This window comes from Oncorhynchus kisutch, linkage group LG4 (genome assembly GCF_002021735.2).
Source record: "Oncorhynchus kisutch isolate 150728-3 linkage group LG4, Okis_V2, whole genome shotgun sequence".
NCBI classification, from domain to species: domain Eukaryota; kingdom Metazoa; phylum Chordata; class Actinopteri; order Salmoniformes; family Salmonidae; genus Oncorhynchus; species Oncorhynchus kisutch.
This window is the reverse complement of record NC_034177.2, coordinates 28,520,070-28,546,646: the sequence shown is the minus strand read 5'-3', so window position 1 is coordinate 28,546,646 and position 26,577 is coordinate 28,520,070. Positions and strand designations below refer to the sequence as shown.

The 26,577-nt window shown below is 42.4% G+C and overlaps 1 protein-coding gene across 7 annotated transcripts in view; it reads right to left on the bottom strand.

Moving 5' to 3' along the window:
• Positions 1–26,577, bottom strand: part of mef2aa (myocyte enhancer factor 2aa) — a 114,814-nt gene that overhangs the window by 53,984 nt on the left and 34,253 nt on the right. For all 7 annotated transcript variants that reach the window (XM_020480716.1, XM_020480710.2, XM_020480711.2 and 4 more), the window contains exon 4: positions 5,420–5,623. In XM_020480716.1, coding sequence (XP_020336305.1) covers positions 5,420–5,623 — 204 coding nt within the window. The remainder of the gene's footprint in view (positions 1–5,419; positions 5,624–26,577) is intronic.

Sequence of the window (26,577 nt, the reverse complement as noted above, 5' to 3'; positions counted from 1 at the left end):
AATCGTTCCTGTGAAGTTGATATCTGATTTTAAGGATTCTCAGCTAGACAGTGAGCTGTCTGTACTCAGTATAACGGTAGGTTATAAAACAGCTAAAGGAAGATTTCATTATCTCCCGTTGGGAAGGAAGAGGAGAAGGGATGATTTGATTATTTTAATTACCTACAGCAGCATTTTCATTTATGGTACAATTGAAATTCAATAAGAGAAGCAGCAACAGCTACTATACTGTAGGACTTTTGCCACAGCACCCAACACGAACAGCAATGGTCTAATTATACAGGGTAGTCTGACAGACAGTATGCAAGCTGGAGTCGATCTGCTTCTTTATCGCAGTGATCTTGCTCAAGTTGACCTGCATTTGATGTATCCTCTGTACATCAGTCAGATAAAAGGTTTGATGTATCCTCTGTACATCAGTCAGATAAAAGTTTTGATGTATCCTCTGTACATCAGTCAGATAAAAGGTTCACAGGTTGTCCACTGCAAATTGTTTGTAAAGAAAATAAAATGAGCTAAATTGTATTCTCAGCACAGCACAGCACAAATGTTCACTCAGCACAGGAAAACGACATTGCAACAAATGAAGTTTGCTCTGGCAAGATATTTGCTATAAAGCCCTTACAGACCCAGACAAGCTTGACCTAACCTCTGAGGAAAGGAACCGGTGAATCAATCTATTCATCATAGCTACTCAGTAAATAAAAGGCTGCTCTGTAAGCCGGGTCTTTAAAATGCGAGACGCAGGTGGGATCAGATTGAAGCGGGGACACTTCTAATCAAACGGAGAAGTGGACGTGATCCACAAAGGGAGATTTCATGCAATAGTTCAGTTGTCGCCCGGAGTGTTGCTGGAGTTCAGACCACCAAACACACACCCACACATACATATTAAGTTGGCGCCGAAGAGGATGGCAGACGTTTTACACGCCCATAACCAATTGTGCTATTTTGTTCATTTTTTTGAGTTGTTTGTAACTTATTTTTTTAACTTATTTTGTACATAATGTTGCTCCTACCGTCTCTTATGATCGAAAATAACTTCTGGACATCAGAACTGGGATTACTCACCACGAACTGGAAGAAGGTTTTTCCTTTAACGAGTCCGACGGGAAAGATATACTGCTCTCCCGGGAACAGGCCCAGATCCCCATCATTTGCGAGAAGAAAAGACAGAGGAAAAGATGACGCAGATCGGGCTGTATTTTGGGAATCCGCGAGTAAACTCCCATTGTCATCTATTCTACTTGCTAACATGCAAATCATTGGAAAATAAAATGTATGACCTACGATTACGATTATCCTACCAACGGGACATTAAGAACTGAAATATGTTTCACCGAGTCGTGGCAGAACGACGACACGGATAATATAGAGCTGGAGGGATTTTCATTGGTTGCCATGAAGTGCTTTGAAAGGCTGGCTCACATGGCTCACATCAACAGCATCCTCCCAGATACCCTAGACCCATTTCAATTTACATACTGCACCAACAGATCCACAGATGACGCAATCTCATTCGCACTCCACACTGCCCTTTCCCACCTGGACAAAAATAACACCTATGTGAGAATGCTGCTCATTGACTACAGCTCAGCGTTCAACACCATAGTGCCCAGGAAGCTCATCACTAAGCTAAGGACCCTGGGACTAAACACATCCCTCTGCAACTGGATCCTGGACCTCCTGACGGGCCGCCCACAGGTGGTAAGGGTAGGCAACAACACATCCGCCACGCTGATGAGTCCCCTCCCCGCTGATGTGTCCCTAGTCCCCTCCTGTTCTCCTTGTTCACCCATGACTGCGTGGCCACGCACGGCTCAAACACCATCATTCAATTTCCAGACGACACAACAGTGATAGGCCTGATCACCGACAACGATGAGACAGCCTATAGGGAGGAGGTCAGAGAACTGTCAGTGTGGTGCCAGGACAACAACCTCTCCCTCAATGTGAGCAAGACAAAGGAGCTGATCGTGGACTACAGAAAAAGGCGGGCCGAACCAGACCCCATTAACATCACGAGGGCTGTAGTGGAGCGGGTCGAGAGTTTCAAGTTCCTTGGTGTCCACCAATGATCTATCATGGTCCAAACACACCAAGACAGTCGTGAATAGGGCACGACAAAACCTTTTCCCCCTCAGGAGACTGAAAAGATTTGGCATGGTCCCGAGATGCTCAAAAAGTTCTACAGCTGCACCATTGAGAGCACCCTGACCAGTTGCATCACCGCCTGATATGGTAACTGCTCGGCATCTGACCGTAAGGCCCTACAGAGGGTAGTGTGTACGGCCCAGTACATCACTGGGGCCAAGCTTCCTGCCATCCAGTGTCAGAGGTGTCAGAGGCAAGACTCCAGTCAACCAAGTCATAGACTGTTTTCTCTACTACCGCACGGCAAGCGGTACCAGAGCGCCAAGTCTAGGACCAAAAGGCTTCTTAACAGTTTCTACCCCAAGCCATAAGACTGCTGAACAATAAATCAAATCGCCACCAGACTATCACATTGACCCCTCCCTCCATTTGTTTTGTACACTGCTGCTTCTTGCTGTTTATTATCTATGCATAGTCACTTCACCCCTACCTACATGTAAACATTACCTCTTACCTGCACCCCCGCACACTGACTCAGTACTTGTACCCCCTGTATATAGCCTCGGTATTGTGTTACTTTTTATTATTTTTTACTTTAGTTTATTTGGTAAATTTTTTCTTAACTCTACTTGAACTGCACTGTTGGTTAAGGGCATGCAAGTAACATTTCACGGTAAGGTCTACACTTGTATTCGGCTCATGTGACAAATCAATTTTGATTTGATTGACGCACGCATACACGCATGCACAGACACACATTCATGCTCAAGCACAGCTCTCTGAGCCTGCTGTTCTGGTATCTACAGCAGAGCCAAGTTTAAGACAAAGTCCATAGCTCTCCACTGGGCTATCAAACTGTGCCCCAGGCATACATCCATCTGTGAGAAACATGGCAAATGCTCTCCCACACTGCAAGGCCCAGCCTTTATCTATAGATGGTACTACTGAGCAGGAGTGTGACCTTTGATTTGGCTTCGCACATGGAATTGGACCGTATGCTGCCCAATGAAAACTCAGAAAGGATTTGCTTGGTCTCTCAAGCGAGGCAGATGAGCAAATAACTGTTTGTGTGGCAATTATCCATTTAATGCAATTTATACATTTAGATAAGTGTCAGGGTAAGTGTCTCCATGTGAGACACATCAACACAGAGAGAGAAGGAGAGAGAGAGAGAGATGGCTCATTAGGAGTGCAGTCATCCTATATCCCAATGACACTGACTACACCAATAGGAAAGCAGCAGCCAGCCAACCAGGTAGACATTCATATCATGTCTTTTCAAAAGAGTAGTCCGTGTTCTAACGATAAAGATCATGCTTAAAAGTGCAGACATCTATCGGCAATCTCTGTGCTCTGCGAGAATAAAAGGACATCCTTTGTCTTTTATTGAAGAGGCCGTCTGGCTTTCTCTATAAGAACACTCCACAACAAGATGCAGCCAACAGCCTGGGCTATATCAGATAAGCCCACAGCAGACACTGAGCTCAGTGAATGACACACGGCTCTGACGTTTGCTCTTGTGCCGCAGCACTTTTTGGACCAGTGAATGGTGGCTTGTGTGGAAATGTTCAAAAGTGGAGCCTGGACAGGCCTGGTTACTTCTGCTCTGCTTCTTCACTTCTGAACCTTGGCCACATAGCCAGCAGGGCTAGAGGGATTTGCACATATCTGCACAGATGCTGGCCGAGTGAGCAGGGACAACGCTGCATTGTTCTCGTCTTTCGTTCATGCAGCAAGAGCAGGGCAGTATCCTTGCAGATGGCTAGAGGGGCTACGTGGGAAATGGACAGATCCCCACCAGCATGTACTACACTTGAGTTAGTGATGGACCATTGGCAGTGCTCCCTAGAGATGACACTGTGTGCCGAACTGAGTACAGTACATGCCAATTACAAGATACAGCTGACACGTACATCAACAATATACAATACTGTAGCAATAGACACATACACTACCATACTGTAGAATCTCTATGGGTATCTCTACAAAAAGGAAACATGGAACAAATAGCAAACAATGAATCCTCTTCCATCTACGAGAATCAGTTGTTGTACTTGATAAGTACAAGGACTCTCAAGTCACAACAGAAAACAAACATGGTATCACTGTTACATAAGGGTGGAGTGTGTCCATTTATTTGAATGCAGGTGAGACCCATCTCAGCTCAGAGAGAGAGAGCATAGGACCCCTGATAGAGGGCTGAGACTGCTGGATGCCAGAGCACTGTTTTGCAGCTCTGCCAAGCAGGTAATTCAATAGCAGCAGTAACATGAACAAAATATACCAGGCACAGCTGACTCCTTTTATGCAATTTTACAAATTTCTTTAAGTGAAATTTCTTTTTTTTTAAATGTGGGATTCTTGGAATTGGTGTATTCATCATGCTCTTTCAACTCATGAATTCTCTCTGTTGGACAGATTAATAATAAGGTATGTTTGAGTGAAGTCTGCCAGTGAAAACACAAGTGTATTACGATGCCGCTAGCAGTGCAGAAACCAGGGAAATGTCTGTCCTGTTTAATGAAAACACCTCAGTCAAAACTTGAAACACAAGAACTAGTCTGTGTCTACTTTAAATATTGGCTTGCAAAACAAATAAAGCACTTTTATTGTTATTATCATGAATTTTAAACTGGGCCTGAATGTGTTTGTTTTTCATTTAGTCAAAAGTGAAGACACTAGCTTCAGAAAACAGATTCTGAATAGGTTGAAAAACAAAGTGCGTCAGTGGGAGGGATTTGGATCCCGATGGATCCACAATCTCCCCCATTTTCTTTGCAGTGATACTTTTGGCCGACAAATTTGATAGGCTGGCATAACAAGTGGCTTCTTCTTCTTCTGTGAGTGTTTGGGCATGTAGAGGGACACTAGCTGCCAGGGAGACCAAGTGCTGCTGGAATTCTCTCCAACACTCTCAGAGCCAATAGGAATCTCGAAAGTATGTTCATTACATAATGCTATGTAATTAAACATAACATCTGAGTAAAGTATAGGCTTTTTGTCATAAACAGTGGTATAATGATTATGGGATTCATCCATGCAGGTATAGACAGTATAGTATCTGGGGGAAACAGAGTTTCCATGCTGTTTGGACAGCTACTGAGTGCAGGCCTGTGCAGCGGTAGATTTGTCTTGTCGGTTGCTGGACTGAACTGAAGCTCAACTTATCATAGGCTGCAGATGTCCCCTACCCTATCTGACTGGTAGCTAGAAGGAAACTGTTACAAGTCCTTCAGTCTTCAAAGCCCAAACATTGTATTTTTTTCTGCATAAGCATATGCATGGTTTCCTGCCCTGATACAGTGAAAATGTAAAAGCAACTCACCTCGACAATGTCGGAGTTGGTTCTGCTCTCGTGGGGCTCATTGTACTCAGTGTATTTGAGCAGGACCTTGTCCATATCTGTGCTCGCATACTGAAAGAGTTTGTTTGAGCTGTTGAATATGATCAGGGCTATCTCACAGTCACATAGAACGCTGAGCTCATAGGCCTTCTTCATTAGCCCAAACTTCCTCTTCGTGAAGGTAACCTGAGGAGACAGTGACCATCATCATCAGTTACACACAGAACAAAATCAGATTTAAAAAAATACTATTCAAATTCAGAAATTATGCATAGATACATTCACACATATTTAGTATGCATGTATAAAAGAGGGTGATTAAACAGAATTGGAAATGATGTTGAGCAGCAGCCTGGGGGTGTTCTTACTGGTTGGATAGGGGTCAGGCTGCAGCAGCACAGTTTCAGAACTAATAATAAGATACTTTCCTATCTCCATCTCTCATAATACAGAAGTCATAAGTGTATCCCTTTAGGACAACTACAGTGAGGATATGAGGCTGGTGTGATTGGTTAGCAGGCCAGAGGTCAGGCAGTGTAAAGTCATGTAGCGGTTAGGTAAGCTGAATCAGGGCGTTGGGAACAGGGATCCATACATTACATTAGCTCCTGACTCCATGTACGGTACGGACAGCGGTCCCTCCCTGCCCCTGCATCACTCTGCCTGTAACACGAGCCCACAGACGGGACTGTAGGTCATGCATCACTCCAGGGGTACTGAAACCTAACCCTCTCTGCAGACTTTCTGTCCTGCATCTCTTCAGCTCTGTATCTGTGGTTGCCTGTACCCAATACATACGTCATTATGTAGCACTACTTTATTGCCTATGCAGTAATGTATGCTATGACCCTGTTTCATTGTAGAACCTCATCCAGACAAACAGGGAAACAAGGAATGCAGATGTTCTTCCATTGGTATATTTTACAGGCAGTGTACTTTGAGACTGTACAAGCGGTTCTGTAATGTTGTTTATGTGAAACACCTCCTCGATAGCATTTATGCAAGCTTATCATCCTCACAGTGTGCGTCATGTAAAGTGCATTCAGTTACAGTACAGTGAGAGCTATTCTATGGATATGCCAGTGAAAGCTGTGCTTCAGGCCAAAGCAGAGTGAATGTGTCTGTATTCACTTCCACCAATTTCACTGACCTACTAAGAGGAGCTAGGCAGATGAGCTAGCTTTGTTCAACTATAATTGGTCACAGCTTGTGCCTACCCTCATTTAAAATGGCATAATGCAACATAATCCTATGAGTTGTATAGCTTCTCTGTCTCAACTGAGCCAGTGGGGTCACTTCAACTGTGAAAAATGAATTTCAAATGTTCCACACTACAGGTAATTACACAGGTCCATTATAACTCTGGGAGACACACAGGCCCTTTCCACATGTCAGGTTTGGACGTGATGACAAAACCAAACACCAGAATAACATTTCCTTTAAATGCATGAGTTGCAAGTCTTAGAACATGTTAAGGTTTATGACCTTTGACATATGGATATATATGAGTCCTGCTGGAGAGCAGTCTCTCTATCCATTGCTTTAGTGCATGTCATAGTGTTTATTTGTGCTGTGGAGGCAATACGCTCCACGAGGGCAGACAAGGGTATGTGCCATCTCTGTATCCTTGGTCCACATAGGACCAGTCCCCACTCTGTTCTCATCAGAGCTGACTATAACAATGTATAGTACAGTAGGCTACAGTAGCTCCTGGAGCAGGTTAATGGGCCGGCGTATGACAAGCCAAACCACCTGACATTGACCTCCCTTGACTCACTCTCCTCCTCAGAGCTGCTTGCTTGTTTACTTGTTTGTTTGTTTAACCGTCTGGAAAGCACTGACTGTCATGTGGGGAAATAATTAACAAATTGACAACGTTTTCGCAGATGAGTGTGCCTGCTAAGCTAAGCCATGGAGGGAGGGAGACGTCACCTTTCAGCAGGAAGCAGGCAGCTAACCCTGGGTGAGTGAACTGAACTGGTGGGCTGGGACTTTGTTCCACCTGGCTGGGCTAGCCATCAGTGTGCTGAATGGAGTAGCAGGGCCACAGCGCTGCGCTGACCCAGGCTCCTGCTTCATTTCACCCAGAGAATCACAGAGACCTGGATCAGCCCGTATCGCCCCCGCAGAGCCAGCTGCTCTTAAAGAGGAGTGTTCCCTATTCTAGTATACTGTCTGTATCCTTTCACTGACTGGAGATACTGTAGGATGTCTAAATGGTTTCTGTACTGTATTCTCTTATCAGAGAATGAAATACCATGTCAAACATGCCCACATACTGTGCTTCATACTAATGTAAAATGAGCGACATTTTGATCATCGACTAATATCTTAGATGCGGCGAGAACAAGCTGCTTGTGTCATGATTGTCAGTAGCCTACACCGCAGAGTTAAGACCTTGCTAAGGCGTGGGCCTTTGGGTTGACACCCCTCTCAGTGGAAAACCACAAGCACCTTTGAGTTCACGTGGGCTAGTCTATAGGTAGTGTTTTCCTATGGCTCGCAAAGAAACCCACACACACAGACACCATTCTATGGGTTCCTCAAGAATTACGGTGTAATGATTATGTTCAGGTAATGTACTGTCTAATTCATGCAAATCACGGTGACAGCAAAAGTGGTATCCACTGTAAATCATGTGAAACAAACTCATTTTCAGTACCACAAGTTACGAGTGTGTTACTATTACTCTCTACCAAACATTCAACTGCAAATATGGAAACAAGAAAATGACTCAACTATTCTAAACTTAAAATGCATCTATTTCTCCATCTTTTTGCAGCCTTTGATAAGGTTATTATAATAACCCACACAGAAGTTATATTAGGATTTTTCACCTGACTATGAGCCTGGCTGAAAACCTTGACCTTTTCAGATTCTCTCTCATTGCTAGTGACGAGCTGGGGGTGCTAATTCTGCGCTCATAGAAAACTTTCTCCAACTACTTTTCCTTCATGGCTCCACCACTCATCCTATGAAGTGCACGTCTCAGGCATTGCTGTTCCAAAATTCTCCGTTGACAACTGTAATCAGCAAAGAAATGTGGGAAGACGAACGAAGAGGAAAAGTGATGTGACATCAATAGAGTGTCTAGCTTGGTCAAGTGGTTATATACAGAACCAGTAAAACGTTTGGACCCACCTACTCTTTCAAGGGTTTTTCTTTATTTTTTATTATTTTCTACATTGTAGAATAATAGTGAAGACATCAAAACTATGAAATAACACATATGGAATCATGTAGTAACCAAAAAGGTGTTAAACAAAAAGAAAATGTTATATTTGAGAATCTTCAAAGTAGCCACCACCCCCCAAAATTAAAACAATTGCCTCGATGACTGTTTTGCACACTCTTGGCATTAATTCAACCAGCTTCATGAGGTAGTCAGCTGGAAGACATTTCAATTAACAGGTGTGCCTTGTTAAAAACGTCTTAGGGCTGAAATCCCGTTAACGGGATTGATATGACAACAGCCTGTGAAAGTGCAGAGCGCCAAATTCAAACAACAGAAATCTCATAATTAAAATTCCTCACACATACATGTATCTTATACCATTTGAAAGGTAATCATGTTGTTAATCCCACCAAAGTGTCTGATTTCAAATAGGCTTTACAGTGAAAGCACCACAAACTATTATATTAGGTCACCGCCAAGTCATAGAAAGATCTGCCATTTTTCCAGCCAAAGAAGAGTCACAAAAAGCACAAATAGCACAAATAGAGATAAAATGAATCACTAACCTTTATTGATCTTTATCAGATGACACTCATAGGACTTCATGTTACACAAAAAATGTATGTTTTGTTCAATAAAGTGCATATTTATATTTAAAAAATCTCAGTATACATTGGCGCGTTATGTTCACTAGTTCCAAAAACATCCGGTGATATTGCAGAGAGCCACATCATTTTACAGAACTACTCATTATAAATATCGATGAAAATACAAGTGTTAGACATGGAAATATAGATATACTTCTCCTTAATGCTGTGTCAGATTTAAAAAAAGCTTTACGGAAAAAGCAAACCATGCAATAATCTGAGAACGGCGCTCAGAAAACAAATAGAGATATCCGCCATGTTGTAGTCAACCGAAATCAGAAATAACATTATAAATATTCACTTAACTTTGATGATCTTCATCAGAATGCACTCCCAGGAATCCCAGTTCCACATTAAATATTTGATTTGATCGATAATGTCCATCATTTATGTCCAAAGGGCTACTTTTGTTAGCACATTTGGTAAACAAATCCAAAGTCATGAAGCGTGTTCCCTAATTGCAGACAGAATGTCAAAAAAGCTCTGTTACTGTCCGTAGAAACATGTCAAACGATGTATGGAATCAATCTCTAGGATGTAACATAAAACTTCAATAATATTCCAACCAGAGAATTCCTTTGTCTTCAGAAAAGCAAAGGAGCTCTTATGTGAAATGAGCGTGACCAGCGCGTAACTGCTGGCAGACCTCTGACTCATTCCCATCTCATTCTCTCCCCTTTCACAGTAGAATCCTAAAACAGTTTCTAAAGATGGTTGACATCTAGTGGAAGCCTTAGGAAGTGCAACATAACCAATATCCCACTGTGTATTCTATAGGGGCTGGGTTGAAAATCGACCAACCTCAGATTTCCCACTTCCTGTTTGGATTTCTTCTCAGGTTTTTGCCTGCGATATGAGTTCTGTTATAGTCACAGACATCATTCAAACAGTTTTAGAATCTTCAGATTGTTTTCTATCCAATACTAATAATAATATGCATATATTAGCAACTGGGACTGAGGAGCAGGCAGTTTACTCTGGGCACCTTTTCATCCAAGCTACTCAAATACTGCCCCTGCAGCCATTAGAAGTTAAAGTATTATTTGTGGAATTTCTTTCCTTCTTAATGCATTTGAGCCAATCAGTTGTAGGGGTGGTATACAGAAGATAGCCCTATTTGATAAAAAAACAAGTCCATATTATGGCAAGTACAGCTCAAATAAGCAAAAAGAAACGACAGTCCATTATTACTTTAAGACATGAAGGTCAGTCAATACGGAAGAATTTCAATGATAAAACTGTCTCTCATGTGTAATGAACAAGATGGGAAACAGAAAGCTGGTTTCAAATGCAGGGCGCAGCAGATGTTTATTGTAAAGGACCACAGGAAGAGGCAGGTAGATAGGTCCAGGGGCAGGCAGAAGGTCCAAAAAGGCATCAGTACAGGCAGGGAATAGGCAAAAGGCGTCATTCATGAAGCAGGGAAAAACTTTATATACAGGAGGATGAAATTACAGGAAAACCAGAGCTCCAAATAGAAGTTTGTCACAAAACAAAAAGTATCTCAATGATGGAGTGCAAAGAACTGAACTAAATAGTGTGTGATAATGAAATACAGGTGTGTAAACAGGTGATCAGAACTCAGGTGATTGGGATCTGGAGCATGAGCTGTGTTCAGGGGATCTATGTGTTTGAGAGTGTGAGCTGGAAAGTGAGCTGCGTTCAGGGGATCTACATGTTTGAGAGTGTGAGTTGGAAGCAGACATTACATCATGAGGACCGCCACAGAAAAGGAAGACCCAGAGTTACCTCTGCTGTAGAGGATAAGTTCATTAGAGTTACCAGCCTCGGAAATTGTAGCCCAAATAAATGTTTCACGGAGTTCAAGTAACAGACACATCTCAACATCAACTGTTCAGAGGAGACTGTGTGAATCAGACCTTCATGGTTAAATTGCTGCAAATAAACCACTACTAAAGGACACCAATAAGAAGAAGATACTTGCTTGGGCCAAGAAACATGAGCAATGGACATTAGACCAGTGGAAATCAGTTCTTTGTTCTGACGAGTCCAAATTAGAGATTTTTGGTTCCAACCTCCGTGTCTTTGTGAGATGCAGAATAGGTGAACGGATGATCTCCGCATGTGTGGTTCCACCCGTGAAGTATAGAGTATGAGGTGTGATGGTGCTTTGCTGGTGACACTGTCTGTGTTTTTTTTTTTATTCAAGGCACACTTAACCAGCATTGCTACCACAGCATTCTGCAGTGATACGTCGTCCCATCTGGCTTGCGCTTAGTGGGACTGTCATTTGTTTTTCAACAGGATAATGACCCAACACACCTCCAGCCTGTGTAAGGGCTATTTGACCAAGAAGGATAGTGATGGAGTGCTGCATCAGATGACCTGGCCACCACAATCACCCGACCTCAACTCAATTGAGATGGTTTGGGATGAGTTGGACCGCAGAGTGAAGGAAAAGCAGCCAACAAGTGCTCGGCATATGTGGGAACTTCAAGACTGTTGGAAAAGCATTCCAGTCGACGCTGGTTGAGAGAATGCAAAGAGTGTGCAAAGCTCTCATCAAGGCAAAGGGTGGCTACTTCGAAGAATCTCAAATCTCAAATCTATTTAGATTTGTTTAACCCTTTTTTACTTTTGATGTCTTCAGTATTATTCTAAAATGTAGAAAATAGTCAAATGAAGAAAACCCCTTGAATGAGAAGGTGTGTCCAAACTTTTGACTGCTACTGTATATGACCTACTGTACTGAAAATAATGTGTTGCCAGAGATCAAACTGAGTGCATGGCCGTCTTGCTCTGCCATGAAAGGATCATGTAGACTAGGGATGGGCAACTTTGATGGAGGTGGAGCCACAATAAATCTGAATTCATCATGAGGGTCCGCAGTTGCTCACAGGTCTGTGTCCATACCCACACATTCATTCAACTGATTTGTGCAATCAATCTATTTGTGCAGTGAAACTACTTAACTCTCTTAACAATGCATTATACCAGTAGCCAGGGCCGGCCCTAGCCTTCTGGGGACCTAATCAAGATTTTGATGGGGGCCCCCCCCCCCACCTCGCAGGCAAAACATTTTACTGGCCCCTGTCTTAACAATTGAGAGAATAATTTAAGTTTAAAAGTTCATTTCCTGCAATTCTACCCATTGTGCCTTGACTTATGACATGTTAAAGGTAGACTCAGCGACATGACGTAGACGAAGAAAGTAAACAGCATAGTTGGTGCTGATGCACAACCAAATTTAGAAATTGTACTTTGCGTATTCTACTATTCTAACTCTCAACAGTAATCTATCACTGTCCATCTGTGCGCCCTGGCACCAGCTGAGAGAGTGACCCGGGCCCCCTGGCTGTGCAGAACTAGAGTACAGTACTAGGCACAAGGCCTTCCTTCATGTCCTGTCTGGCTGGATCAGCTCTGACGAGGGGGACGGACATCCACAAGTCCCCCATTCCAATGGATCACCGTAGCACCCAGAGGTCTGGCCAGCCAGCTGCGCTTGACCTTGAAACTCAACTGTAAGATTCTTCCCATTAAACTCCATGAAATGAGCCCACTGCTCAAGCTCTTCTGCTAGGTCTCCATTGATAGTGTATGTATAGAGTTTAGTTGAAGAATTTCACTATTCAACTCGGCTGAGCTGGTGAGAGGACTGCTGCTAGAAAAATAATGTAATTATTGTTCAGTATTGGACGTCATTTGAATCATTACAGTCATTACAGTTTTTCTGCTCCTGATGGGTACATTGTCTCTGATTTCTAACCTGACAACAGGAGCAGACCACTAAACTTCCCTCACTAACCTCTTGCTAATACTTAAATATGTGAAAACAAAACATAATAGTCTCTGTTTCACATACAGCTGCTACCCTCTCATTTGTAAGGCAGTTTAAAGATTCTACTTTTCAAACATGCGTCATAGGCAGTGCACTTCATCTAGCCTCCCCCGTTTTCCCTGTTGTCTCTCTCTGCATTCTCTATCAACACGGATTTTACCTGTTCAAAAAAGAACGGCGTTGGTCTGAGAGCTTTCAGAGTTTCAGAGAGGGGAGACTAAGGGATGAAAAATAGTGATGTGCTCCGATGCTTCCCCGGTGAGAGAGGGAGAGACGGGGAGAGAGAAGGAGAAGGAGAGAGCAGCACTGTGCCCACGAGCATGTGACATGCCAAAGCCAAATCCAAAGTGAGCCACAGCAAGGGCAGGCAACCCTCCACCCAGCAGGAAAATCATCAAACTTTTAATGACTTGGGCAATTACCCCCGGTGAGCCTGCTTAATGGCATCCAGAGGACGTCGTTAGACATGAGGAGCTAGCTACGCAGAGCTCTCTAGGCCAGCCACAGCCAGCCTCACTCCACTCCACTACTAAACAAGGCCACTCTGTACCTTTCACTGGGAGGGAGACCCCACACATGCTGCTGCTAAAAAGTCCTTCTCTGCTCTTCCATGGGCTTTCACGTTGTTATTTTGTACTATTCATGAGGCATGGACCGTCACAACACAATCAAGCCACAACAGAGAGTTTATCTGTTTGCAAGGCACTTCTCATTAGGCCATGTGAGCGTACTTAAGCCAGATTCGCCCTCAGGGATTCATCTCAGGACATTCCCCTACTCTTCAATTATCCAGCCAGACTGTCTAAATGAGACAGGTGAGTGTTATCATTAGGAGTTGTAATTGTAGGGTGGTGCTGAGCTGAGGATGGATCTATCCACAGTGATCCTGTTGTCCAGCTCCATTATAGCATTCATCCCTTACACAGGTTTTCAATTAGCATGTCAGGCAGGCTGCTCTGCTCTGTGAGGCTGGCTGAGCTGAGGCTTCTCTCTCCCTCCCTTTGCCTGCACTAAGGGCCACACTCAGGGACTGGTGTCTAGAACGGTGTGGGCCCTGTGGGCCCTGTACTCATGACAGGACCTCAGCCTACATCTTTCATACACCTAGAGGATGAAGAGAACAGTAGAACCAAGGGGATCTAGGGTGAGCATCATAAAATAATGCTATGGTTATGAAATCTACATCTATTCATAAAAAAGTGATATTGCTAAAACGTTGGCTATTATTACATTTTAGAGAATTGATAGGCGAGTCAATCCAAAGGTAATCAAAGAAACATCCTAGAAATGACACACTTTACGTGCTCTGCCTGAGCTCATTCCTGCCTGAGCTCATTCCTGCATGGGCTCTTGAGACTAATCCATTTGTTTTGATAGATAGTGCAATTACAGACCTCCCAGCTCATGCCACACTCGCTGCCATAAATTGTGAAAGGTCAACAGCCCTTCCAGAGCACTTCCAGTGATGATATGAGAAGACGACCCCCCCCCCCCCCCCCCACGCAGCGTCCTGTATTACCACGCTATTTAATTAGCCTACTTAAGGCCTTCGTTCGCTTTAACGCTATGAATATGGATTGCTGGCAGTGAAGCCACACGGATAACGATTCTAATTGTCTTCCGACAATGAGCTCGTATGCTAATGGTCGTTTCCCCTTGGTTAGGAGCACACCCCAGGGACAGGACACTGTGTGTTTCAAGGTCCATGGAGAGAAGATACACACACATCACATTACCATGGTGAAGCTTCATTTTAGCAGCACTCCCAGTGTATTCACAGTGTGCCCTATTCTCATAGAAGAGTGTCTGTTGCTGAGCCAGCGAAACCACAGTAATGGTAGCGCCTGGGCACTACTGATAACCATTATAGGAGGATGAAGTGTGACATTTGAAAATCATATGGAAAGACAACACACACATAAATGACTAAGCAGTGTGTGTCTCCACGCCTGGACTTTTCTGTAAAACAATACAGTACTGTGAGTGTATTTCCCTTCTACACTTTACGCTTCAAGCCGCAAGTTTTCAGAGAGTTCCCAGCTTCTCAATTCAGCAATCAGAAACAACCTGAATCTACGTTCTTGCTTCCTTCCTTTTCCTTTTTTGCTGATGTCACAGGTCAGTGCAGATGGTGCAGATACTAATATTCTGGCATGAGTCTGCTCACCCCTGGACTGCTATTTAGATCCCACCCAGAAACAGGTGTTATGCTGATAATTGGCCCATTGTGTAGATTTTGGTATCTCACTTGGCTGAGCTGCAACCCACACAGTAACTGTCAGAGACATGGGGGAGCGGGAGCAGAGCAGCTTAGGGGTAGGGTCACGAGGTCTCATGTTATCACCCTCAGGAGGGTGAGCAAAACCCCAATTAACTTTCTGTGCACATGGCATGAAAGTTGTTCCACCTGCTAGAGAGTGCAAATTATATTTTGAGATGGTGCGAATAGGATACATCCTATTTTTATATTTATTCTCAGTAATACCAATTACACCACCGAAGACATTCTTTTAAAAACTATACTCGGTCATAGTATGAAAAAAGTATATTTGGAAGAAAATTAAGCGTATTCTACAAGAACCAATATCAAATTCTAAAAACACAACCCTATGGAACAATCCTTAGATAGCTTTTCAGAATTACCCGATAAATTGGTCCAAATGGATAACTAAAAACATAGAAAGCGTAAATGACTTGGTAATAGGAAATACATTTATTTCGATGACAGAATTAAAAAGCAGTTTTGACTGACCAATGTAGATATTTTAAAATAGATGTAACATAAAAGTTTCATATCACAAAATTTCAATTTGAAATCGTTTGGACATCAGAGCAGTTTTGAGGGAATCTTATTTGAGTCTGAAAAGGATGTTCATATGATAGGTAAGATATGCAAAACCTTGCAGAGAGCGTATCCAACTTACAATCTCTTAGAAACTAATAGTAAATAAACTATTGGAACCAAGACTTTAAAACAACTGATGTTGGCACAAGACGGAGTGAATGTTGGAATATACAGTTAACAAAAATATACAATTAATCCAGTATAAACTAATGTATAAAATGTATTATGTAAAAGACTAAATTCACAAATTCTATAGCACAACGGCAGAGTCATGTCTTAAGTGCAAAACTAACAATGACTCAATAATCCATGCCTTCTGGGAATGCAATAAAGTTTGCTGTCAGAAGTGTTACAATGCAAATGTACACTTAGAAATGTCCTTGTTTTTGAAAGAAAAGCTATTTTTTTTACCACTAAAATAACATTGAATTGATCAGAAATACGGTGTAGACATTGTCAATGTTGTAAATGACTATTGTAGCTGGAAACAGTTGACTTGTAATGGAATATCTACATAGGCGTACAGAGGCCCATTATCAGCAACCATCACTCCTGAGTTCCAATGGCACGTTGTGTTAGCTAATCCAAGTTTATCATTTTAAAAGGCTAATTGATCATTAGAAAACCCTTTTGTAATTATGTTCGCACAGCTGAAAACTGTTGTCCTGATTAAAAAGCAATAAAACTGGCCTTCTTTAGACTAGATGAGTATCTGGAGCGTCAGCATTTGTGGGTTCGATTATAGGCTCAAAATGGCCAGAAACAAAGAACTTTCTTCTGAAACTCTTCAGTTTAATTTTGTTCTGAGAAATTAAGGCTATTCCATGCAAGAAATTGCCAAGAAACTGAAGATCTCGTACAACGCTGTGCATTACTCTCGTCACAGAACAGCACAAACTGACTCTAACCAGAATGGAAAGAGGAGTGGGAGGCCCCGGTGCACAACTGAGCAAGAGGACAAGTACATCAGAGTGTCTAGTTTGAGAAAAGTCCTCAACTAGCAGCTTCATTAAATAGTACCCGAAAAACACCATTCTCAACGTCAACAGTGAAGAGGCGACTCCGGGATGCTGGCCTTCTAGACAACGTGCCATTGGAACACAGGAGTGGTGGTTGCTGATAACGGGCCCCTGTACGCCTATGTAGACATTCCATTAAAAATCAGCCATTTCCAGCTATAATAGTCATTTACAACATTAACAATGTCTACACTGTATTTCTGATCAATTTGATGTCATTTTAATGGACAAAAATGTTTGCTTTCCTTAAAAAACAAGGACACTTCTAAGTGACCCCAAACCTTTGAACAGTAGGGTACTTTTAATCCGTCTGTCTGCGTATTTCAAGACATGGCATATGAGGGTGCAATGAGATACTCGATGGGTTGGACGGTACTTTACTTGTCAATCATCTTGTAAAAACGTATACTTAAAAACTGGAAATCAACCAATCGTCCCTTGTTAACATAATGGAAAGGTCAAATGCTATATTACATAAATGTTGAAAGTACGTGGGCAACGGAGAGAAACAAAATGGTGCAGTTTGAGGCCATGTGGCGGAGAGTGATGCGGGCGCTGGAGAGAGGGTGTGAGCAGGTGGGTCTGGGTAGGTCTGATGTCATTGATGTGCGACAGTATGCTGTCATTTGTAAATGTATGTTTTGTATTGCTAAATAATATATATATACATCTTACCCCCAAAAAAGGATATATCCTATTGGATCTGGGTCAAAAGTCGACTTCTCCATACTTTATCAAAAGTGCAAAGTCTAGGGATCCCTCTTCTCCACGGTTATAAAGTAGGCCTCTGAGACAGTGGTTGAGCAGACAGGACTGTGAAGTGTTGTGCTGTTTAGGGGTTTATATTTAGCGTGAGCAGGTAGACAGACTGAATTCCAGGGCAGGCCTCTCTACTCTGTGGCTGGCCAGTACTAGAGCCATGGCAGTTAGAGTCGAGGGACAGAAGGGTGCTGTGTGTCCGGCTGACTGACCCACCCTGCTAATGACAGGGTGCTGTGGTGCAGTGGCTGCTCCTAATTACTACCAAGTAGCTGCAACCACATGGAGCCGCGCGGAGCCCAGCGAGGGGCCCTGCCAGGCCAAGGGACAAGTCCTCCAGTGTGGAGAGGCCGCAGTCACCCCACTTCGCCCTGCTCACTCACTGCTCAGTGCTCTGGGTTCACTCCCACGCCAAGCAGCCCCTGCTGCAGCCTGCTATACTGCTGCTGCCTCATCAACTTCTCTGGCTGAAATTGCAGGGTGGCGGAGGAATCGTGTCTGTAAATACGACTGCACTGACAAAAAATGCCATGGTGCCTGTTGATCCGGCTGGGACTTTGGGGACATAAGTTCTTTCTGTTCAGATTCATATTGTCAGTGACAGCAGCCGAGCTGCAGTTCCATAAAACAGGTAACCTATCCTAACACTACCCAATATAGAAATGGCCTCTCTTCTGAATGGCGTGAACAGTATTTCAATTGACAGTCAATATAATTTAAACCAGGTAGGCAAGTTGAGAACAAGTTCTCATTTACAATTGCGACCTGGCCAAGATAAAGCAAAGCAGTTCGACAGATACAACGACACAGAGTTACACATGGAGTAAAACAAACATACAGTCAATAATACAGTATAAACAAGTCTATATACAATGTGAGCAAATGAGGTGAGAAGGGAGGTAAAGGCAAAAAAGGCCATGGTGGCAAAGTAAATACAATATAGCAAGTGAAACACTGGAATGGTAGTTTTGCAATGGAAGAATGTGCAAAGTAGAAATAAAAATAATGGGGTGCAAAGGAGCAAAATAAATAAATCAATAAAATTAAATACAGTTGGGAAATAGGTAGTTGTTTGGGCTAAATTATAGGTGGGCTATGTACAGGTGCAGTAACCTGTGAGCTGCTCTGACAGTTGGTGCTTAAAGCTAGTGAGGGAGATAAGTGTTTCCAGTTTCAGAGATTTTTGTAGTTCGTTCCAGTCATTGGCAGCAGAGAACTGGAAGGAGAGGCGGCCAAAGAAAGAATTGGTTTTGGGGGTGACTAGAGAGATATACCTGCTGGAGCGTGTGCTACAGGTGGGAGATGCTATGGTGACCAGCGAGCTGAGATAAGGGGGGACTTTACCTAGCAGGGTCTTGTAGATGACATGGAGCCAGTGGGTTTGGCGACGAGTATGAAGCGAGGGACGGCCAACGAGAGCGTACAGGTCGCAATGGTGGGTAGCATATGGGGCTTTGGTGATAAAACGGATTGCACTGTGATAGACTGCATCCAATTTGTTGAGTAGGGTATTGGAAGCTATTTTGTAAATGACATCGCCTCGTCGAGGATTGGTAGGATGGTCAGTTTTACAAGGGTATGTTTGGCAGCATGTGTGAAGGATGCTTTGTTGCGAAATAGGAAGCCAATTCTAGATTTAACTTTGGATTGGAGATGTTTGATATGGGTCTGGAAGGAGAGTTTACAGTCTAACCAGACACCTAAGTATTTGTAGTTGTCCACGTATTCTAAGTCAGAGCCGTCCAGAGTAGTGATGTTGGACAGGCGGGTAGGTGCAGGTAGCGATCGGTTGAAGAGCATGCATTTAGTTTTACTTGTATTTAAGAGCAATTGGAGGCCACGGAAGGAGAGTTGTATGGCATTGAAGCTTGCCTGGAGGGTTGTTAACACAGTGTCCAAAGAAGGGCCGGAAGTATACAGAATGGTGTCGTCTGCGTAGAGGTGGATCAGGGACTCACCAGCAGCAAGAGCGACCTCATTGATGTATACAGAGAAGAGAGTTGGTCCAAGAATTGAACCCTGTGGCACCCCCATAGAGACTGCCAGAGGTCCGGACAGCAGACCCTCCGATTTGACACACTGAACTCTATCAGAGAAGTAGTTGGTGAACCAGGCGAGGCAATCATTTGAGAAACCAAGGCTGTCGAGTCTGCCGATGAGGATGTGGTGATTGACAGAGTCGAAAGCCTTGGCCAGATCAATGAATACGGCTGCACAGTAATGTTTCTTATCGATGGCGTTTAGGACCTTGAGAGCGTGGCTGAGGTGCACCCATGACCAGCTCTGAAACCAGATTGCATAGCAGAGAAGGTATGTTGAGATTCAAAATGGTCGGTAATCTGTTTGTTGACTTGGCTTTCGAAGACCTTAGAAAGGCACGGTAGGATAGATATAGGTCTGTAGCAGTTTGGGTCAAGAGTGTCCCCCCCTTTGAAGAGGGGGATGACCGCAGCTGCTTTCCAATCTTTGGGAATCTCAGACGACACGAAAGAGAGGTTGAACAGGCTAGTAATAGGGGTGGCAACAATTTCGGCAGATAATTTTAGAAAGAAAGGGTCCAGATTGTCTAGCCCGGCTGATTTGTAGGGGTCCAGACTTTGCAGCTCTTTCAGAACATCAGCTGAATGGATTTGGGAGAAGGAGAAATGGGGAAGGCTTGGGCGAGTTGCTGTTGGGGGTGCAGTGCTGTTGTCCGGGGTAGGAGTAGCCAGGTGGAAAGCATGGCCAGCCGTAGAAAAATGCTTATTGAAATTCTCAATTATGGTGGATTTATCAGTGGTGACAGTGTTTCCTATCTTCAGTGCAGTGGGCAGCTGGGAGGAGGTGTTCTTATTCTCCATGGACTTTACAGTGTCCCAGAACTTTTTTGAGTTAGTGTTGCAGGAAGCAAATTTCTGCTTGAAAAAGCTAGCCTTGGCTTTTCTAACTGGATTAGATATGTTTTGCATTATTTCTGCATCTAATATTTTCTGATAATAAATGCTGTTGAGATGAGGCTTAAATTATACACTCAGTTTAAATTACATGATTACATTACTTTGTTTCATAACACCAGTTTATACCTAGAAAATCTATCTTTATATGGAATATAAACATATTTAAAGCCAGCTGATCCCATCTTTTCTCAACATTGAAGGCATATCATTTTACAGCTAACCCCTACACTGGATAGATACACTTTATCTGTATGAATAATAAATTACATCTATTGGTCTGAAAATAATTGAAGCACACTTGAATACCAGAGAACATTCCTACCTCAAAACAAACAGTCCTGTGCAGGGCCGTGCACAGACCTTTCAGGGGGCAGGTGCTCAAAATGAAAAAAGGGCGCACATCCCCCTTTCATAATCAATATCTAGGAATTCATAACATACCAATTGCCTCTTTAGTGAACATTTTTACATTTTTGAGCATAAGCCTATTTATTTCTGCAACAAAACACAAATTGTAAGCAAGCTATTATTTACAGTGCCTCCTAAGACATGATTGACATTGGGAAATAAGGGTGGGCAATCACCTGATCATTGACGTTGATAATTGATGTATTTGGTATTTTATTAGGATCTCCAAAAGCAACAGCTACTCTTCCTGGGGTCCACACAAAACATGAAACATAATACAGAAAATGAATAGACAAGAACAGCTCAAGGACAGAACATTAAAAAAAATGAAAGGCACACGTAGCCTATATATCAATGCATACACACAAACTATCTAGGTCAAATAGGGGAGAGGCGTTGTGCCGTGAAGTGTTGCTTTATCTGTTTTTTGAAACCAGGTTTGCTGTTTATTTGAGCAATATGAGATGGAAGGAAGTTCCATGCAATAATGGCTCTATATAATACTATACGCTTTCTTGAATTTGTTCTGGATTTGGGTACTGTGAAAAGACCCCTTTTAGAGTTTCAGGACCTGTTTATTACTGCCCACCCATTCCAAAACAGACTGCAACTCTTTATTAAGGGTTATTAACTTCTTGTGACTCTCAGCGTAATCATCGTGTCATCGCCTGACACGAATTAGCATAACGCAATGGACCTAAATCTTCCTAGAAAATATTCCTATTCATGAAAATCACAAGTGAAATATATTGGAACACAGCTTAGCCTTTTGTTAATCACCCTGTCATCTCAGATTTTCGAAATATGCTTTACAGCCAACGCTAAACAAGCATTTGTGTAAGTTTATCATAGCATAGCATAGCATTATGCCTTGCTAGCAGCAGGCAACCTTGTCACGGAAATCGGAAAAGCAATCAAATTAAATCGTTTACCTTTGATGAACTTCTAAAAACTTGAAAGCATAAGCTACAGCTAGCTAGCACTGCAGTGCATAAAAGGTGGTGAGTAGTTTCATCAAAAACGAAGGTGAAGCAAGAGAGAGAGATTGTAATTTTTTTCACTTTCAGTTTCACTTACTTAGCTAGCAAATGCAGATGGCTTGTTTAGCCTACTCAACAGAGGGATGCTATGTTAGCTAGCTGGCTATGACTATCCAACACAACATTGGAACTGATCCAAGTCAAGGTAAGCTTTTGGTTTTATTAATGTATTGCCACCGGGGCCTGCCGGTATAACTGGTAAACTGCTTGCTGACTATACACTGTAACGTTACTGCATGATTGTAGCGGGTTTTACTAACTCATTAGTTCTATTAGCTATGTTGATTAGGACGTTACTTTAGCTAATATTGGGACAACGATGTAGGCTGTGTGAGGGGGTTATGACATGTTATTTTTTCTGGTCACATACAGCTGATGTCTTGTGCATTGAAGTCCACAAACAAATGTAAAAGGTGAGAGGAGGAGAGTGCATAGAGGCTAGAAGGAATACAATGTGGCAGCTATGAAAGTGAACTGTATTTAGGCGCGATCAGTGGTGTATTCCTTCCAATGATTCTATTGAAAAACTTTTATTAAACGGAAGAAAACGAAATGGGGATAAAAATACCTGAATTTGTCCAATAGAAACTCTCGTTTGCAACTGTTGAACTAATGATTACACCCTAGATAAGCTAGATGCAGGCAAGAGTGTGCAAGGCAGTACTGAATGTGTCACAGTCTATCCATCAGTCACTGTCTGTCACCTCATATTTTTCTCTCGACCTGTGTGCACCTACAGTGTAAACTTTCATTCATAGGCTTGGTTGTAGCAACCTCAAGATGGGTATGGGGAAAATTATAATATAGAGTATAATGTAGTAGCCTAAACCTATCGATGCTACATTGAACTGGGTGAATGGAATATGAATGTCAGTCATCCAACATCCTGTAATAGAAATAAGGCCATGCTCATAAAAAAATATATTCTTCCTCCCTCATAGCACAGTGCCGCCACTGTGCCAAAGGCGACTTTAAAACAGTTCGAGATTTCATTGGTTGTGATAGGAGAAAACTGAGGATGGATCAAGAACATTGTAGTTACTCTACAATACTAACCTAATTGACTGAGTGAAAAGAAGGAAGCATGTACAGAATACAAATATTCCAAAACATGCATCCTGTTTGCAACAAGGCACTAAAGAAATACTGCAACAAATGTGGCAAAGCAATTAACTTTTTCTCCTGAATAGAAATGGTTATGTTTGTGGCAAATCCAAAACAACACATTACTGAGTACCACTCTCCATATTTTCAAGCATAGTGGTGGCTGCATCATGTTATGGGTATGCTTGTAATTGTTGACTGGGCAGTTTTTCGGGAAAAAAATAAACGGAAGGGAGCTAAGCACAGGTAAATCTTAGAGGAAAACCTGGTTCCATCAGCTTTCTACTAGACACTGGGAGATTAATTCACCTTTCATCAGGACAATATCTTAAAACACAAGGTTAAATCTACACTGGAGTTGCTTGCCAAGAGGCCAGTAAATGTTCCTGATTGGCCGAGTTACAGTTTTGACTTAAATCTTCTTGAAAATGTTTGTCAAGACCTGAAAATGGTTGTCTAGCAATGATCAAGAAACTATTTGACTGAGCTTGAAGAATTTTGAAAAGAATAATGGGCAAGTGTTGTACAGTCCAGGTGTGGAAAGACAGCTGTAATCACTGCCAAAGGTGATTCTAACATGTATTACAGTGGGGAGAACAAGTATTTGATACACTGCCAATTTTGCAGGTTTTCCTACTTACAAAGCATGTAGAGGTCTGTCATTTTTATCATAGGTACACTTCAACTGTGAGAGACAGAATCTAAAACAAAAATCCATAAAATCACATTGTATGATTTTTAAGTAATTAATTTGCATTTCATTGCATGACATAAGTATTTCATCACCTACCAACCAGTATGAATTCTGGCTCTCACAGACCTGTTAGTTTTTCTTTAAGAATCCCTCCTGTTCTCCCCTCATTACCTGTATTAACAGCACCTGTTGGAACTCGTTACCTGTATAAAAGACACCTGTCCACACACTCAATCAAACAGACTCCAACCTCTCCACAATGGCCAAGACCAGGGAGCTGTGTAAGGACATCTGGGATAAAATTGTAGACCTTCACAAGTCTGGGATGGGCTACAGGACAATAGGTGAGCAGCTTGGCGAGAAGGCAACAACTGTTGGCGCAATTATTAGAAAATGGAAGAAGTTCAAGATGACGTTCAATCACCCTAGGTCTGGGGCTCCATGCAAGATCTCACCTCGTGGGGCATCAATGATCATGAGGAAGGTGAGGGATCATCCCAGAACTACATGGCAGGACCTGGTCAATGACCTGAAGAGAGCTGGGACCACAGTCTCAAAGAAAACCATTAGCAACACACTACGCCGTCATGGATTAAAATCCTGCAGCGCACCCAAGGTCTCCCTGCTCAAGCCAGCGCATGTCCAGACCCGTCTGAAGTTTGCCAATGACCATCTGGATGATACAGAGGAGGAATGGGAGAAGGTCATGTGGTCTGATGAGACAAAAATAGAGCTTTTTGGTCTAAACTCCACTTGCTGTGTTTGGAGGAAGAAGAAGGATGAGTACAACCTCAAGAACATCATCCCAACCGTGAAGCATGGAGGTGGAAACATAATTCTTTCGGGATGCTTTTCTGCAAAAGGGGACAGGACGACTGCACCGTATTGAGGGGAGGATGGATGAGGCCATGTATCGTGAGATCTTGGCCTACAACCTCCTTCCCTCAGTAAGAGCATTGAAGATGGGTCGTGGCTGGGTCTTCCAGCATGACAACGACCCGAAACACACAGCCAGGGCAACTAAGGAGTGGCTCCGTAAGAAGCATCTCAAGGTCCTGGAGTGGCCTAGCCAGTCTCCAGACCTGAACCCAATAGAAAATATTTGGAGGGAGCTGAAAGTCCGTATTGCCCAGCGACAGCCCCGAAGGATCTGGAGAAGGTCTGTATGGAGGAGTGGGCCAAAATCCCTGCTGCAGTGTGTGCAAACCTGGTCAAGAACTACAGTAAATGTATAATCTCTGTAATTGCAAACAAATGTTTTCTATCAAAATTTTAAGTTCTGCTTTTCTGATGTATCAAATACTTACGTCATGCAATAAAATGCAAACTAATTACTTAAAAATCATACGATTTTCTGGATTTTTGTTTTAGATTCCGTCTCTCACAGTTGAATTGTAGCTATGCTAAAAATTACAGACCTCTACATGCTTTGTAAGTAGGGAAACCTGCAAAATCGGCAGTGTATCAAAGACTTGTTCTCCCCTCTGTAAGTCAGGGGTTTGAATACTTATGTAAATTAGATCATACATAAAAATAAACATGTTTTCACTTTGTCTTTATGGGTTATAGTCTGTAGATGGGTGAGAAAAAAAGCTATTTAACTTCTTGGTGACGGGGCAGTATTTTCACATCCGGATGAAATGCATGCCCAAATCCAACTGCCTGCTACTCATCCCCAGAAGATAAGATATGCATAGTATTAGTAGATTTGAATAGAAAACACTCTGAAGTTTCTAGAACTGTTTGAATCATGTATGTGAGTATAACATAACTTATTTAGTAGGTGAAACCGTGAGGTCAAACCATTCAGATAAAAATAATTGAAGTCACTCTCTTTTCAATGGGTTTTCATTGGGAATCCAGATTTCTAAGGGACCTTCTTGCAGTTCCTATAACTTCCACTGGATGTCAACAGTCTTTAGAAATTGATTAAGGTTATTCCTTTGTGTAATGAAGAAGTACGACCATCTTGAACGAGGGTCACTAGAAGTGTACTGTTAGAGGCGCGTGACCAGAAAGCATGCTACAGTTTGTTTTCTTCCTGTATTGAACACAGATCATCCCGTCTTCAATTTTAGCAATTATTTCCGTAAAAAAATATCTAAAGTTGTATTACAAAAGTAGTTTGAAATGTGTTGGCAAAGTTTACAGGTAATATTTTTGTAGTCACGTTTTTTGTAGTCACGTTGTGCAAGTTGGAACCGGTGTTTTTCTGGATGAAACGCGCCAAATATATGGACATTTTGGATATATATCGACGGAAAAGGACCATTTGTGATGTTTATGGGACATATTGGAGTGCCAACAAAAGAAGCTCGTCAAAGGCATGAATTATATTTTTATTTCTGCGTTTTGTGTCGCGCCTGCAGGGTTGAAATATGGTTTCTCTCTTTGTTTACTATGGTGCTATCCTCAGATAATAGCATCGTTTGCTTTCGACTAAAAAGCCGTTTTGACATGTTGGCTGGATTCACAACAAGTGTAGCTTTAATTTGCTATCTTGCATGTGTGATTTAATGAAAGTTAGATTTTTATAGTAATTTATTTGAATTTGGAGCTCTGCATTTTCCCTGGCTTTGGGCCAGGTAGCGTCCCACATATCCCAGAGAGGTTAATACATATTGGATTCAACAAAATGTGGAATAAGCAAGGGGTATGACTACATTCTGAAGGCACTGTATACACAGGGTCAGTTCCAATACCACATTTAC